This window comes from Psammomys obesus, unplaced genomic scaffold (assembly GCF_907164565.1).
Source record: "Psammomys obesus unplaced genomic scaffold, mPsaObe1.curated_primary_1811, whole genome shotgun sequence".
Lineage (NCBI taxonomy): Eukaryota > Metazoa > Chordata > Mammalia > Rodentia > Muridae > Psammomys > Psammomys obesus.
The window spans coordinates 1,620,530-1,638,752 of NW_026596244.1; the positions used below are offsets into that span (position 1 = coordinate 1,620,530).

General features: G+C 35.1%; 1 protein-coding gene across 1 annotated transcript in view; it reads right to left on the minus strand.

Annotated features, from left to right (window-relative positions):
• The window catches only part of Si (sucrase-isomaltase), a 94,528-nt gene that overhangs the window by 22,457 nt on the left and 53,848 nt on the right, over window positions 1–18,223 (minus strand). Inside the window, exons 25-34 of the mRNA XM_055596510.1 lie at window positions 17,915–18,070; window positions 12,245–12,451; window positions 11,875–12,029; window positions 9,127–9,295; window positions 6,505–6,601; window positions 6,296–6,408; window positions 4,780–4,905; window positions 3,406–3,534; window positions 1,691–1,801; window positions 825–887 (exon numbers count right to left, since the gene is read on the minus strand). Coding sequence (XP_055452485.1) covers window positions 825–887; window positions 1,691–1,801; window positions 3,406–3,534; window positions 4,780–4,905; window positions 6,296–6,408; window positions 6,505–6,601; window positions 9,127–9,295; window positions 11,875–12,029; window positions 12,245–12,451; window positions 17,915–18,070 — 1,326 coding nt within the window. The remainder of the gene's footprint in view (window positions 1–824; window positions 888–1,690; window positions 1,802–3,405; window positions 3,535–4,779; window positions 4,906–6,295; window positions 6,409–6,504; window positions 6,602–9,126; window positions 9,296–11,874; window positions 12,030–12,244; window positions 12,452–17,914; window positions 18,071–18,223) is intronic.

Below are 18,223 nucleotides of genomic sequence, written 5' to 3' on the forward strand. Positions count from 1 at the left end.
AGAAGAAGAAGAAGAAGAAGAAGAAGAAGAAGAAGAAGAAGAAGAAGAAGAAGAAGAAGAAGAAGAAGAAGAAGAAATATATATTCTTTGAGATGAGCATGATAATACTTCTCTTTTTATTAATTATCACAGAATCTAGGAGTTTTATGCTCAGTGATATAGGATAATGAAGGAAAGAAAAGTAACTTTACAATAAGATCTTATGTTTGTTGAGATTCAACAGCTAAGGTTCCTATAGGTCCTCCCTGTACAACTTAGTACCTGCAGCGTGCTCTCTCTCTCCTCTCCCTTTTTCTCTTTTCTCTCTCTCTGCAATTCTCCATTCTTTGCCTGCCTGCTTTCCCGTTTCCTCTGTTTTTCTATCTCCTCATCTGCATAGTTGCTTCCCTGATGTCCTCCTGTAAGATCAATGAACCCTCCAATAGAGAGCTGCTCCCAATAAACTTGACATTATGTACTCTTAATTTGGCTGGAATTGGCTTATAGAGTAGGCAGAGAAAACCTGTCAAAGTTAAAGAGCTATCCCAGCTTTTTTGTCCTGGGTTTGAAACCATACATTAAGCATTATTATCATAATATGACAATCTTAAATATGACTGTCCTATGAAAACAATGTAAAACATATAATTGTTTCAGCTAGTTACTCATAAAATTTCATATTTCAGGTAAAGGCAATTAAAATAATCTATAGAAAATATTTAAATATAAGCTTCCTCTTTTTAAAGAAAATATTCCAATTCAATCATATGTTAATATGACCTTTTATTCCAAATTCTGAATTTTTTTTTTTTTTTTGGTATAAAGTTCAGCAATACAAAACTTACATTAACAGCTTCATCTTCTGTTATAGTCTCATCTATTTCGATGTTAGGTAAATCTGGCCAAACCTGTAAGAAAGTATTAATGGAAGAGTAGTTCAAGATGAATGAGGTCTGTCCGCAACATAAACTAGGAATATGTTAGTAGAGGCACTGCCAGCCCACAGTTTATGCAGAAAAAGTTTCCAGGTCTGAGCAAGCCATTACTTCTCCACTTCCAACTCTCAGCTACAGTCTCTGAGACCAAGCAATCCTTTTTCTACAGCCTCAGAGCTGTCCTGCTGGTCCCTCCCACACCAGTGAATGTCTGATAACATAGAGATCATTCTGAGTTTCCATTCTTTTGAACCCCTCATCCTGTTTAATCCTTAGGAATACTATATGGAAATCAAATGCAGATATTTCCGTAATTCACTTGGATCGCAGTATTAGTGCTTGTAATGTTTAGTGAATGATTTTCCTTGTTCACTTTAGTCATGTAAGTTTAGTCCTCAAAACAGAACAAAACAAAACAAAAAGACAAAGCAACAACAGAAAACAAAGAAAAAATCCCCAAACTATTACTCTTTTTTATCGATAAGATGCTTTTAACAAAAGTAAATATGTGTTTGTCACAGTACAGCCACTTCACTGTTGGAATTTTAATTAGAAAACACAAAACATATTTTAAAATTTAATAAATCAATTTAATGATAAAATATTTAATTTTTTATAATTTGTATGAATTCTTTATTTGTGCCTAATAATTCAGATTTGATCAAATAGTACTTATATTTTAATTATTACATTTATATAGTAATATCTCATTCGAATATGCTTTCAAAATATTTAATGAAATATCTAGCATTATTCAACTTAAGGATGTTGAGTACCTTTGCCCAACAAATATCATTTGTGTTAGGCCATTTGACAAAAACATCTTTCTGTATTCCTCTGTCAAAGGCAGGGTAAGGATCTGTTTCGTTTCCTGAAATTGCTGGATCCTAAAATTAAAATAACAATACAAAATTAAAACAAAGTAAATGCTGAACAAATCTACAACTTGTTGGGTGGCCATTCAGAGACATTGTAACTTTCTACTTTTGTATTAACAGTACCTTCTGCTCCCATTTGAAGAAAAGACCCCAGTGCCACAGCTGTATTCTAAGAAACTCTCAAAAGAACCTGCTAGGAACTCTAGCAAGCTTACTAAATGCTTTTTTTGGTTTCATTTTTGCCTGAAGAATTTTCCAATTGTCTATTTTGCTCCCTAAATTGACAAACTTATCTTTACACTAATTATTTTTATTTAACACAGTGGTGACCAAATTTTACACAAGCAAAAGAGCAGAAAAAAAAAATCAAAAGACTATCTAAAAATTATAGAGGTAAAATATCTACTTTCATTTCTCTAAGTTGAAGCCTGTTTAAGACTTGATTGGGAACTAGAGCACAGTTTGCCTTTAATTCCTGCCATTTGAGTTGCATATTTATATATATGCCTTACTTGAGAATATTTGGTAATACTCTTAAGTAAGTAAAATAAAATGTTAATGGGGAATAAGTTTATATGTAGGAGTAGAGCTTGAAATTGGTGTTTTATTATTTTACACTTTGCGTTTATTTGTGTGTGTGTGCCACTGTGCCATGCATGCTGCAGAAGAGAGAAGAGTGGAGTTATAAGTCAACATAGGCGCTGAGCTTAAAACTTGGGTCTTCTTAAACCGAGGAAGTTCCTTTAGCCAGCTGAGAAATCCAGTGGGGGAAAGGGTTCACCAAACTGCTCGTAAAACCTTCGACCCAAAATTTGTCTTGTCTACAAGAAGTGTAGCACTAAAGATGTAACAGAGATTGAGGGAACAGAGACGCCATGGAAGAGAGCTAGCCCCTGACATTAATGATACTCTGGTACGCTTACAGTCAGAAACTTAGCATAACTGTCTTCTGGGAGGCCTCATCCATTAGCTGAGGAAACAGATGCAGAGACCCACAGCCAAACAATAGCCTACTCGGGGAGTTCTCTGAGAGAGTGGGAAGAAGGCAAGAGATAGCTAGAGGGATCAGAGCACCACAAGACCTACATAGTCAACTAACCCGGTCTCAAGGAGGCTAGCAGATACTGAACCTAGACCTCCTACATGTATGTGGCAGATATGTGGAGTGGTTAACATGTGAATCCCCTAAAAAAGGGATGAGGGGTTGTTTCCAACTCTGTTGCCTGCACTGGACAGCTTTCCCTTAGCTGGGATGCCTTGTCAGGCCCAGTGGGAGAGGATGCGCTTATTCATGCTGTGGCTTGCAGTGCCAGGGTGGTTTGTTACCCTTGGAGACTTCCCCTTCCGTTCTCTGAGAAAAAGGAGACAGGGGAATGGGAGGAGAGGGCATGAGGGTGGGACTTGGAGGAAAGGAGGGAGGCGGCTGGGATTAGGCTGTAAAAAGATTAAATAAATCTATAAATAAATAAACAAACAAACAAACAAACAAATGACTGAAAGGAAATCTGTTGACTACTGAGACTCTAATCTTTTTCTTTGTGAATATCTTTTCATGTCCTGCCTTTATAAAAATAAATGCAAATAATATAATTCAGTTAGAAATAGATACTGACCAGTATAATGATATATTTCATTCCTTCATTTCTTATTCGGTCAACAAACTGAGGAAGTGTTTGAAATCGTTCACCAATTGTGAAGTCTAGTTGCCTTTCCATATAATTAATGTCTGTATACTGAACATCCTAAAATAGAGAGTAATAACAATTTGGTAAGAGCTCTTTGAATGCTGTGCATAGCTTCACCTGTATAGCAAAGGAGAAAAAAAAAAGGTGAAAAAGAATGGAAAACAGACTAACAACTAATTTATATGGACGATTGGATTGGTCAATGATTCAACAGTAATTTTATTTGAGAAGTAAATATTCTAAATCAGCAATACTTCAGTATTCATTTCCATGGAAAACAGAAAAAAGGGTTTTTAATGCTTTGAAATTATAGTAATACGGTCAGTTAAAAACTGAACTTTCAATGCGTAGAAAAAGAAATGCTTTCGTACTCATGTTAACTAAAAATCATGTTGGGATAATTTAAGATAATTCTGGCAGCGATAAAAGAAACAAAATATTTAAAATTCCATGGGTTATTATAAAAGTTTTGTTCTTAAATAATTTTAAAATTAATTTTGGAAATAGTTTAAAAGTATGCGTCGTTTACAATTAATTATTTGGAAATATAGTTAAACTCTAAATTTACTAGTAAATTTCAAATGAGTCTCAAATAACTAATTTTTCAACCATTTTCTCTCAATCCACACTAGCCTAAGTTTCTCCAGTTCATGAAAAAAAAAAGAAGCTGTAGTACTAGGATAATACTGAAAATATTCAGTTATATATATATATATATATATATATATATATATATATATATATAACATATATATATGTATATGTTATATATGCAAAATGAGGTCTTATATTAAAAGACTTATGAAATGCAGAGTTTATATGTGTTACTAGAATTATTTACTATTTATAAAAACAAACTGATTTCCTAAGTATTGTGTAAACAACATATTCTGTAAAGCATGCCATTTAGCCTTACTTATTCCAATTATATATCTTAGGCCTCAAATCACACGGTTGCATGTCAAACTACTTCAGACTCGTTATATTAAGTGATGCCATACATTACAAAAGCATAAACAGCACACATTGAATACATATGAATAAGCAATTCTCAACTTACAAATAAAAACATGTAAACATGTTTGTTTAGAACAAACCAGGTTCTTGGTAAAGTAGGAAAGCAAGGAAGGGGGGATATTATAGATCCTTACTTATGTATCCGGCAAAATTATGTAAAGAAATCTCACATCTAATTCATAAGATGCTACCAAAATATCAAAATCATTATTGTAATCCTAAAGAAAACAGCGTATAAATAGCCATTCTATATTTACCAGATCTATATATTATTTATATACATACATAGGGGATTTGAGCAGCCACCATGTCATTATACAGTTGTTCAATCTCTGAAGTGTTTCTGTATCCATAACGACATAACTGGAATCCTAGAGCCCAGTAAGGTGGCATGACTGGAAAGCCAATCACCTGTAAAAATATTGTGAGTGTAAATAAAAGGCAGAGGGAAACTATGCAAATCAGCAAAATCAGAAATGAAAAGGGGGAGATAACGGCAGGTACTGGAGAAATCCAAACCATCCTTAGGTCTTACTACAAAATACTATATGCTGCAAAATTTGAAAATCTAAATGAAATAGACAATTTTCTTGATAGAGTCCATTTACCAAAATTAAATCAAGATCAGGTGAATAAACTAATTTGTCCCATATAACCCAAGGAAATAGAAGCTGTCATCAAAAGTCTCCCTTCAAAAAAAGCCAGATGGTTTTGGCACAGAATTCTACCAGACCTTCAAAGAAGAGCTAACTCCATTTCTCTTCAAACTATTCCGCAAAATAGAAACAGAAGGAATATTATCAAATTCATTCTATGAGGCCACACTCACCTTGATACCTAAACCACACAAAGATCCAACAAAAAGGATTAACTTCAGACCTATCTCTCTGTAAACATTGATGTAAAAATATTCAATAAAATACTTGCGAACTGAATCCAAGAACACATTGATACCATCCACCATGACTAAGTAGACTTCATCTTAGGCATGCAGGGGTGGTTCAATATATGGAAATCTATCAATGTAATCCACCATATTAACAAGAAAGGAAGAAGGAGAAAAAAAACACATGATCACCTCCTTAGATGCCGAAAAGCATTTGACAAAATCCAATACCCATTCATATTTAAAGTCTTGGAGAGATCAGGGATACACGGCACATACATAAACATAGTAAAGACGATATACAGCAAGCCTATAGCCAACATCAAACTAAGTGGAGAGAAACTTAAATCAATCCTACTGAAATCAGGGACAAAGCAAGACTGCCCGCTCTCTCCATATGTATTCAACAAACCCAAAAACCTGAGCCCAGGTGCGGGGACTGCAGAGACTGATACTGCAACCAAGGACCATGCATGGAAAGAACCTAGAATCCTTGCTTAGTTTCCAAGTGGGTTCACTGGTAAGGGGAACAGCTCTGACATTAATTCAGTGGCTGACTCTTTTATCATCTCCCCTGAGGTGTGCAGCCTTGCCAGGCCATAGAGGAAGATGATGCACTTTGCCCAGATGAGACTTGGTAAGTTAGAGTCTCATAGAAGAGGAAGACTTCCTCTCTTATTACTGGACTAGGGAAGGGTCATAGGGGAAGACAGGTAGGTGGGACTGGGAGGAGAAGGAAGGGGCTATAGCCAGGATACAAAGTGAACAAATTGAAAGAAAGAAGGAAGAAAGAAAGGAAGGAAGGAAGGAAGGAAGGAAGGAAGGAAGGAAGGAAGGAAGGAAGGAAGGAAGGAAGGAAAGAAAGAAAGAAAGAAAATAAAGATTTATAGTTTTTGAATGAATATGCAATCATACTTCATGGTATTGCATTGTTGCAACTTCTGGAGATGGTCCCAAAAACATGTAAAAATCCAAGATTCCTCCAATTGTGCGGTATGTTAAAGCAGGTGTTGGTTGGAATGTAACATCTGAAAATCCAAAATAAAACTCAATTTTTATCTGTTATTTGTTATTATATCACATTCATCCATTTTATATGATAAATTTTACAAATAAAATTTTACCCATTCCATTGCTGTTCAGTAACAGAACTCCATGAGCATTGCTTTCATCCTCCAAAGCCATATGATAGGGATGGAACCCATAGGAATTTAGTTTATACTGAAATATAAAGAAAGCATAATGCATAGTTAGAATCAATAGTATATGAACTAAAAAAATGTTGTTTAAATTAATTAAAGTTTAGCCTGTGAATTAGTATGTTCCTGATTAGCATACTCAACTTTACTTTAATAAAGTAAATTTACTTCATTTAAAATATTACTTCTTGTGTTTGAACTGATACTTCCATAAAGCATGCAAATGAAAATATGTAACATTTATAAACTATGTGATAATAACTGACAAGCAGCCCTGTTGTTAGTTATGTTAGAGTAGTTAAGAAGTCAGGTGTCTCACTTCATTTGTAAGTTGGCTTTTTTTTTTTTTTCTGAAATAAAATGTCCTGGAAATAACTATAGTGATGTATATAATCAAACTGACAAAAAGAAAAAGTTTATAAAGGTACAGACTTCCATACAGAACACAATTTGGGTTGCCAAACTTGAATTTCAGCAATTTATTAGCATGTGAAATCAACATCAAGTTAATCAAATAGTATTAATATTATACTGAAGAGTTCTTTGGAAATAATTTGATACAGCCTTATTTCAAATAGATGTGATACAATTTCAGTATGTTACAGATAGCAGTTGATTGTGTATATTATCACAAAAGGAATGCAATATTAACTTATTATTAATTTATTGTTACTGAATATATCTTCCAAGTAGCAATTACAAGTAATAGAGAGGGTGAGCTAGTTTTAAAAACATATTTATTCATGATATATTTGAAATGATGGCAACATTATTTTTCAATAAATGTGTTCTGTTATCAAAACAGAACTCTGGGAAGTATGAAAACATACTAAAAAAATTAAAGGATATAAGTTGTAATTTGACCACATAAAATTAGAGTTTTAGCTGTGGGATATAGGGGGATAGATTCAAATCACTATTAATGAATATATATATTCCTTATAAATATACTGTAAGCATTTTATTTCAGGAATATGTTTTTCTCTATGTGGCTGAAAAAGTTAAGAAACTAGCTTTCATAAGTGCTAGAACGAGCTTTGCAGATTCTTGAGGATAGAAAAGACATCAATGGTCTTAACTGATGCTATCACCTACATGATATACTATTGACCTACCTGGCAAGAAGCAAGATAGTTTATGAAAGTGACCACCTGCTGTCTTGATCGGATTTGACACCTGCCCAAAGGAGGGTTTCAGACCTAATGTTGTAAACATGGTCAAAAACCATGTCTAGGAAAGTCTTGGGCTCTAGCAGAGAACCTGCCCATGTTGCTTTTCTAAATGGTCATATTGTCAAATTGCTTTTCAAATTTACATTTATCTCCATAGATTTGAGCTGCTAGGAACCTTGGTCATAGAAACATCATAGAAGGTAGTGTGCTTAAGGCACAGATGTTTATCAATGTTCAACTGGTGATTACAAGCAATTGTGACTACTCAATATTAGGACATCCACATCTGTATAGAAATTTTCAGGGCTCACATCACAAACCTTTGGCAGGGTGCAGGGAATCATAAGAAAGAAGGGGAGTTAGACTGATGAGGAAAGGATAGGAGCTCCACAAGGACCAAAGATATCTGGGCACAGGGTCTTTTCTGAGACTGACATGCAACCAAGGACCATGTATGAATGTAACCTAGAACCTCTGCTCAGATGTAGCCTGTGGTAGCTCAGTAACCAATTGGTTTCCCATAGTGAGGGGAACAAGGACTATTTCTAACAGGAACTCAATGGCTGGCTCTTTGGCCTCCCCACCCCCCAAGGGAGGAGCAGTCCTGTTAGGCCACAGAGGAGAGCTTTGCAGCCAGTCCTGAAGATAGCTGATAAAACAGGATCAGATGAATGGGGAGGAGGTCCCCCCTATCAGTGGACTTGGCAAGGGGCACGGTGGAGAGGAGGGAGGGAGGGAGGGACTGGGAGGGAATGAGGGATCGGGACACGGCTGGGGTACATAGTTAATAAAATGTAACTGATAAGAAAAAAATAAAATATGAAAAAAAAAAGGAGACATACAGGGTGTAAAAGAGGCAGGGATGGAGAGTAGTTCTGTGAAATGCTATGCACTCAGCATACCATTGTTTCTGCACACACAGACTTGTAGCAGCTGCATTTTTCTTTCAAGGATCTGTATATGAACTGTGGATGAGGACTTAGTGGCAGTTAATGACTGCAAAGAAGACATGGTCACTCTTTACAAATGGCCACTGGTGTGTTTTGCTGGCTCCGCTAGATAACCCTATGCCCATGTGTACATAGGAAGCACTAATTAAAGACAAACAAAATTAAAAATTAAAAATAAAGTCAAAGAACTAAAAAAAGTTCAATATTCTTTTTTAAAATAGTAAACATACTGTATTTTTTCTATTTTTTTATGAGTTCTGGCAACATTGTTTTTGTTTTCAGAAAACCACTCCATCAGTTCTGCAGATCTTTAGTACTCTTTACATTAAGTGTTTCAGTCTTGAGCTATCAGCCTGTGAATTAGTAAAGTAGATTCTCATCACTATCTTAGCTGCCTCATTTGATAGCAACAAATTGGTACCTACTCCAGGAGGCTGATCTCTTGTGAACATCCCCCAAGTATGCCAATTTAAGTCTCGCTTGAATGCTGTGTGTTCCGCTTCCCCGAAGCCATATAAATATTGTGATGGCAGACGAGTAGATATCTGAATGAACTGATCATTGAAGGTAAAGCCAGGTAGCCGAGAATCCCAGCTGAAAACCAAAGGAAACCAGTTAATCTCTGTATGTGTGTGCAATAAAAGAGGAATAACTACAATTTTTTTGTTGTTTTGAAAGAAACTAAATATAAGTATGTATACACAAAGCAACATTGCGAATAATAATGATAATTCTTTGTAATCTGAAAAGTGATCATTTTTCCTCTACCTTTAATTATATCCAGATATCAAATGAATATAGGTAATTACTGTGATATATTTTCTTTTGACTAAGTTGATTACCAAATAAGTTTGTTTGTTGTACCATTATATGAAATATAGGAAGAGAATATAATTATATGTATTCATCTTTAGTCTAATACTATCTTAAAATTGATCAAAATTATAGTGAATTCTTCACTTATATCCTAAATAAATGTAATCTATTTTATCTATTCTTTAGTATAATTATTGTTTTGATTTTTTTAATTTGAAAAATAAATCCTATCAGGAGGTAAAATCATAACAGATATTTCAATTGTAGTTTTTTCCTGTTACTACACTCAAATATTTTCTTATTGAATTTTGTGTTAATAATGCATGGTTTGTAAAAAATATATTTAAAAAGAATGCATTGTTATGTTAATTATTTGTGAGAAAATAGAAATGAGGAAATAAAAGTGAGGAGAATGAAAAGAGATATTACTATTACAAAAAATTCTGAAATTCTCTCAAAGCTTCTATGTCACTTTGAAATTATTGCACAGGAGAGCATGAAGAGTTCCCAAATGTTTGTTTCTTAAATGATTTTGTTTCTTACTCCTTTGAACTAAAAAAAATTATAATAAAATTTTATAAAGCCAGGTTAGTCAGAATTTTCTTTTTATTTCTTTTTCTTTTTTTATTTAGATGTTCAGTTATTTATTTAAAATATAATGAATAATAAGAAATTTATAGTATTACCTGTAAATGGAAATACCAAATACATTCCATTTATGGCAAAATAAAACCTTAAATAAATAGGGTCTAGAAATGTGCTCAAGAATACAGTATCACATTTGCAGTAAAGAGAAGTCAGTTCCTGCAAAATATCTTTTTTTTATTTTTATTTTTTTTTAATTTTTTTTATTATTATTTTTTTCTTTTTAGTTACATTTTGTTAACTCTGTGTCCCAGCTGTATCCCGCTCCCTCATTCCCTCCCCAACCCCACACTCCCTCCCTGGTCTCCTCCCTGCCCCTTTCTAAGTCCACTGATTTTGACCCTGTTTTATCAGGTATCTTCAGGGCTGGCTGCAAAGTCCTCCTCTGTGGCCTAACAGACTGCTCCTCCCCGGGGCGGGGGGGGGGGGGTGTCAAACAGCCTGCCCTTGAGATCCTGTTAGAAATAGTCCGTGTTCCCCTTACTTTGGAAAACTACTTGGTTACTGAGCTACCACGGGCCACATCCGAGCAGAAGTTCTAGGTTATATCCATAGATGGTCCTTGGTTGAATGTCAGTCTCAGAAAAGACCCTGTGCCTAGATATGTTTGGTCCTTGTAGAGCTCCTATCCTTTCCATATCATACTAACTTCCCTTCTTTCATATGATTCCCTGCACTCTGCCGAGGGTTTGGTTATGAGTCTTAGCAAAATATCTTAAGATCACAGCTAATAGATACATCCATTCTGCATATGTAACATCAACTATGTAACAAAAATACTATAATTTTTGCCAAGCTAGAAGCTAAGAATGGAAGTTGTAACAAGACAGGGAAATACATAATTGTGGACATGATTGAAAGGTACAGGAATCCCACTTTAACTAAATATTTATTTTTTGAACAAATAAATACAAATTAACTTGAATAAGATGACACTGGACAGAAAAAAAGAAATCTTGATCTCTTTGTACACAGTTTTGATATTTCTCATTATGTTCTAATGGCAAAGATGAGTAGTCACTTAACCAAAAGAATGAAATGTCTTAATATACACAGTGAGTAGGTTGTGCTTACAGGGAAGGAAAGTGGGAACAGACAGAGATGGGAATGAACACAGGAGTTGTCACTTACAAATTAAAAAGATGTTTGTGGTATATGGGAGCTGTGGCTGATATGAAGACCAGAAAATTTAAGACAGTAAAAGAAAAAAGAAAAAAAAAACTGCCAATAACTGACAGCATCTGACATCATTTTAAGAAGGCATGATGAGCTTAAATAAAAATGCACTTTAGTATCATGCAATCAGGAAAAAAATAAACAGAGTGATCTTTTAAGTAAATTTATTCACCATAATATTAATTCAGATTTACCTCAATTTATTTTCATCAATATGTACCAGATTCCAGATCTTATAAATAGTCTCAATAGTTTTAATATCACATTTACATAACACATTCCTAATTTTTATTTTACACTCACCGTGTATTTTAAGATGAGTCCTGTATTATTCTTAACATTGTATAATATTGAATCTAATGTTTATTAACAAAAGTAATCATACCTAAAAGTAAATACAGTTTTAGATGAATTCTTTACATGATCCTATGAATATGTTAAAACCAGGAAAATATTTAAGACAACTCCAACAGTTAGCATATTGCTTTTTTAAACTAAAAATTTTCTCCTTCATGTCGAATAATGTAATCACTTACATAAGCCTTCCACTGCTTCTCCTTCGAACCTGGATGCCAAAAGGCTTTTCCTTGATTTCTACATCATAGAGTCTGTTTTCATAAGAGCTTTGAGGGGTGTCAGGAATGTTTAGTGGTACAGGAACTTCATATCTCTTATGATTGGCATCGTAAATCTATTGCAGAGAAACAGTGTCAATACATGAATGTTTGTTCTTACTGCCCATTGAGCACATATTTTAAGCCATCTTTCCAAAAAGGAGCAATTAGAATTGTTGTCCAATTCTGCATATCTACCTTATATCTATCAACATGCAAAAACTAATGAAATCAAGTAGATTATTAAACTCTTTAACTTTTTCTCCTAAAAAAATATATATATTAGACTTACCTTAAATTGTAACATGTCATTCTTGTGGTATTTTACTTCCACACGAAGATTGGATATGGGATTGGATGGAAGATTTATTCTGGTATTTGCAGAATTTAACTGAAGTTCTGCTGTTATACCAGTTGGAAAGTATTGAGTTGAAGTTAACAAGTAGGGATCGTGTTCTGAAGGAAAGTAACAGTCAGGCAGGTTGTATGGCACATTCACCTAAAAGCAACACATGTTCAACATCAGAAGGTGTAAACATTGAAACCTTTAACAGCAAATCCATCTCTAATATCAACACTGTGATTCTCTTTCAAAATACTGTTTGTAAAAGTGGCCACATTTGGAGAGTTTCAGATTATGACTCTATCAGAGCAATGTTTTTTTTTTTAATTTCACAAAATCGCTTTTGTTAATAGTTCCCATCAGAATTAATATTTTAAAGTAACTATATTCTTTTTTATTTTTTTTATTATTTTTTAAATATTAGTTACATTTTATCAACTTTGTATCCCAGCTGTATCTCACTCCCTCATTCCCTTCCAATCCCACTCCTGTCCCTCATCTCCTCCCTTCCCTTTTCCAAGTCTACTGATAGGGGGGGACCTCCTCCCCTTTCATCTGACCCTGTTTTATCAGGTATCTTCAGGACTGGCTGCAAAGTCCTCCTCTGTGACCTAGCAGGGCTGCTCCTCCCTTGGGGGAGGGGGGCAGGTCAAAGAGCCTGCCATTGATTTCATGTCAGAAATAGTCCCTGTTCCCCTTATTGGGGTACACACTTGGATACTGAGCTACCATGGGCTACATCTGAGCAGAGGTTCTAGGTTATATCCATACATGGTCCTTGGCTGGAGAAACAGTCTCATAAAAGCTCCCTGTGCCCAGATATATATGGTTCTTGTGGAGCTCCTGTCCTCTCCAGGTCATATTAACTCCCCCTTCTTTCATATGATTCCCTGCACTCTGCCGAAGGTTTGGTTAGGCAAATGGTGGGATCTATAAAAGATCATTCTGAGTGAGGTATCCCAGAAGGAGAAAAACACACATGGTGTATACTCACTTATATAGACCTATAAGATAGGATAAACATTCTGAAATCTATACATCTAAAGAAGATAAACAAGAAAGAAGACCTGGGGTAAGGTGATCAATCCTCACTTAGAAAGACAAATGGGATGGGCATTGGATGTAGGAGAAAACAAGTAACAGGACAGGAGCCTACTACAGAAGGCCTCTGAAAGACTCTACCTAGCAGTGTATCAAAGCAGATACTGAGACTTGTAACTATATTCTTTTATCATTAGTTTAGGGACTGTTAGAGAGATGGCTAACTAGTTAAGAGTACTGGTTTCTCTTCAGGGGCTTGATTTTCAGTACCAATATGGCAGCTCACAACCTTTTGAAATTATATTCCCATGGCAAATGACACTCTCTTTTCTTTTTTTTCCTTTTGGTCTTCACATGCACTGCATGCATATGCTTCATAGACATAAATACAGGCAAAATTAATAATATGAATAATAATAAATAAAACTCCCAAAAAATCCTGTATAAGTATTCAGGGAGAAAATAAATAATTTTTGCTTCCCAATATATTTCTAACTGCCTAAATTTAATTTTTCTGTTCTTTTTATAAAATCCCAGTTTATTTACTTTACATCGGAAGTATGCCACCTCTTTCCTTTCCTCCAAGTCCCCCTTTCTTCTTTCCCCTCTCCCTTCCTCCCAGAAAAGAGGGCCCCACCTATTTCTGTAAAACCCTCCCCAGCATATCAAGTCACATCAGGAATGAACATATCATCCTCGCCTGAGGATGCCAAGGGGAAGTGATACAAAAAAGCAGGAGTCCATGTTAGAAACAGTCCCCCATCCCACCCCTTCATTAGCCAGGCGATCCACCAAGCTGCCCATGGGCCACCTATGTGCATGCGGCCTACGTAAAGACCACGCGTGCTCCTTAGTTGATATCTCAGTCTCTCAACGTCCCCACGGGTCTGGATTAGTTGTCTTTGTTGGTCTTCTTGTGATGTCCCTGTCCCCTCCAGGTCCTTCCTTCTTTCCCCTAAGACTTCCACAGGACTCCTGGAGCTCTGCCCCATTCTTGGCTGAAAGTTCTACCATTTGCCTCAATTCCCCATAACCTGAGACTCACCCCATGTCAGAGAGCTAGTCGCTGATACTATTAAGGATGCTCTGCTATGCTTGCAGACAGCACCTTAAAGTGACTGTCATCTGGGAGGCTCCAGCCTAAACTTGACATATATAAAAGTGTTTGCTTTCATACAAGCTGCCTCTGCGGCAGTAAATCTGTATATTTTAGAAGTAAATAAGTTGCTGTGACATTGAAAGTACTAGTTCTGAATATATTAGTTATGAGGTTTCCCTATCAGTTAGGATATTTAGGGTTCAAGAAAATTGATGTCAGCTTAAGTACAAATATGAAGACTCTTGACTGCCTGGAGGACTTAAAAGAAACAATAATGTATCTTAAGTTCTAGGAAAGATCTACATTTTTTGATGATATCAGTGATTTCTTTCTGTATTGTTTCCTGAAGCTACATTTTGTGATTGCTTCTTATCAGCATAAGCAACATGATTTATATACAGTCTGAATACAGCTGGATTTACCACACCATTCGATGCTATCTTGTTACTCTTTTTGTCTCTGACACCTTCCTTATCAAGCTTACATCTTTCTCCATCACGAAATTCTCTCATTTTTAATTGGCATTAAACCATGTGCCCTTATTAATGTTCTCAATATAAATTAACAGTCCTGGAAAATTAATTTGGATTCTGCATACACAATGCAAATGTTGGTGACTGAGGTAATACAGAGACATGTAGCTCACTTACTCTTCTTAAATTGCAACAGACCCAATAGGTACTAGTGTTGCAACCATGGTTGACTTCTCCATGGCTCATTCTCTCACTAACCCTGCGCGAAAACATACATTCTTCACTGCGGAGCAACAAATTTCTTATTTTTACATGACATTATCGTCTTTCTTATCCTTTGAGTATGAAAGGAAGAGCAATCAGAATAAAATGCAGAATGGAATATCACATCTATGTACCATGTCATTTCCCATTACATGATGTGTACTGTCTGTTATATATCAAATATGAAAATATTTTAGTTGTGTATCCAGTGCCTCTCTGATTGAAGACATTTCTACTCCAGCTTCACAGTTTCTATTACATGGCTACCTATTCAGAGAGGTTATTCTTTATAATTTTATCTGATTGTACTCTATCCATTTTGAAAGCAAAAACACTGTCACCCAACAAATCTTCCCCTCATAGCTCTGTTTTCTTTTTTGACAGAAAAATAAAAATTTATCATATTCACTACCTTAAAATCTCCAGTTTTTCACTTTATTCTAGTCTCAGTTCAATCAGCTATAAATACCATTCAAATTTTCTTGCCAATAATATCAATGGCTTCTATCCTCCCAAATCCAAGTGTCAATTTTCAGCCTTTATCTCATAGATATATAGCTGTAATTTGAATAATAAATCATTTTATCGGGCTTAAAATGCATATTTAACTTCCAGTCCAGGGGCCACCTTTTTAATTAATACTTATATTACTTTAAAAATTTTCCTGATGGAGAAGCATGAGGATACGGGTTTAGTTTTGACCTGGTCTTTCCTTTTCTGTCATGTTCACTTCCTTGATTTGCTCATCCTCTCACAACTTGAACACTACACATGTCCTGATATGTCATGAGAAAATATTCTTTAAGTGGTTTAGATGCACATTGAACATCTATTAGGAGTATCAACCTTGATTTATATGAAAACAGAAGCCTACCTCCCAGCCTGCTATTCAACTACAGATGTCTCAATCTCTGCTAACACACTGCTTCTTTTTCCAGTTGTTCAAATGAATGACTTGAAGTCAATGTTTAGTCTTCTCTTTTTTCCACACTTAATGAGAAAACAAAAATTCTTGACTTTTGGCTAAAATATGTATAAGATTAGACACTGACTAATTCCAATATTACCACACTTAATTAATTCACTAGCTTTTTATCAATCTCTTCAACATGGCAACAATGATGGTAAAACTAAAATAGAAATTCAGTCTAGGCGTATGTTTATCTTAATATCAACACCCTTCAAGCTGACTCATTGTTCTTAAAAAGGACCACTTGGGTGATTTAAATTATCTATTTTCATGACACAATTTCTTTTATTTTTTAATTTTTATTATTAGTTGCATTTTATTAACTCTGTATCCCAGCTGTATCTGTTCCTTCATTCCCTCCCAATCCCACCCTCCCTCCCTCATCTCCTCCCTGCCCCTTTCCAAGTCCACGGATTGGGGAGGACCTCCTCCCCTTACATCTGATACTGGTTTATCAGGTATCTTCAGGGCTGGCTGCAAAGTCCTCCTCTGTGACCTAGCAGGACTGATCCTACTGTCAGAAATAGTCCCTGTTCCCCTTACTATGGGAAACCAATTGGTTACTGAGCTACCACGCACTACATCTGAGCAGAGGTTCTAGGTTTATCCATACATGGTCCTTGGTGGAGTGTCAGTCTCAGAAAAGACCCCTGATGACACAATTTCTTGATGCTGTTCTGCCACTGATCTAGTCTCAGAAGCACTAGTCTTTCTGCTTTTTGTGAACCCTGGTTGCTGAATAGCCACTGTTTTCATGACACCAGTTGATATTTTTTCTAAAATATTTCTGATTCTGGGAAAGTATATTTCAACACATTTTCACATTTAGAAGTTATTTGTGTTTGAGTAAAAGTGTTCCTATTTATCTTTTGCATTGTGACTGCATTAAAAAATATGATTCAGAAGAAAAGAGTAGCAAACATCATTTGAGATTGCTCACATTGACTTCAGATTGCTCCTCTCCTCAAATTGTTCTTTACTTATCAAATACCTAATTGTTACTAATTTTAAGGACTGTTCTAGAATTTTTACTAAAAAAGAAAAAAGGTCATTTTTTTGAAAACAAAATTATGATGTATTTCACATAAGAACAGTCCCTTGAGAAGCTGATGGCTGATGTTTTTTAGCTTTAGTTCTTTGATACTATTTAATTACCTTGATTTATGGAATAAACATTGCCTGATTTCAAAACTTAGAGATGTAAGAAAAGGCTGCAAAGTGAGTAACAAGCACAGGACATGAGAACATTTCACATCCTCTTTCCTGTAGCAGTGACACAAATATCTGCTGTGTACAATAATCATCCTCATTTTTCCTTCCCAAAGTATGGGGAAAATAACTAAAGTATCCCTTAGGCACATATCCAAGTTTTTATAGGTTGAGAAATTGTTTATGAAATATCAGCTACCACTGACAAAATGTCTTGCCAATTTAGCTAGTCACCTATAGTCAATGTATAGTATAGGTAAAACACATTTGCTTCTCTGTAAGGGAAACATTTACCATCCATTCTGCATGAAAAGTGGTTTGTCTGGTCACCTCATCCGTCATCTGCTAAGCGACATCTTTAAATAATTAATTCATCTGAAGCTTGATGGTTTATTAAGTGTGCAAACTTTAAATGCCAAATGAGTATTTCGTATTTAAATACAAATGAGTATTTGGTATTTGAATACAATTTATGTTTTGTTGAATTTAACATTTATGTTTAAATGTCTTACTGATGTACTCCTATGAAAATCATATCTTTACTCATAAGGGAATCTGATTACCTCCTTCCATATGCAGCCTCGCTGTACACACGCTTGCTGAGTCGCTGTGCCTGCATCCGGGTAACAGGAGAATCTCTCAGTGTCTAAGAAAACTTGATTCCATCTAACTATAAAGCTCTTTCCAAGGTTGAAGTTGAGATCCGTAATTGAGAGAACCTATGAAAGAAAAACATTAATGATTAATTTTTAACTTGATGATGTGTGTAAATTTAGCACTATGTCAAAATACAGGAAACAGTAATTTTTCATAATTATTTATTACTCAGATATATTTTTTGAAGAACAAAAAATAAAGAGAAAACCACATGC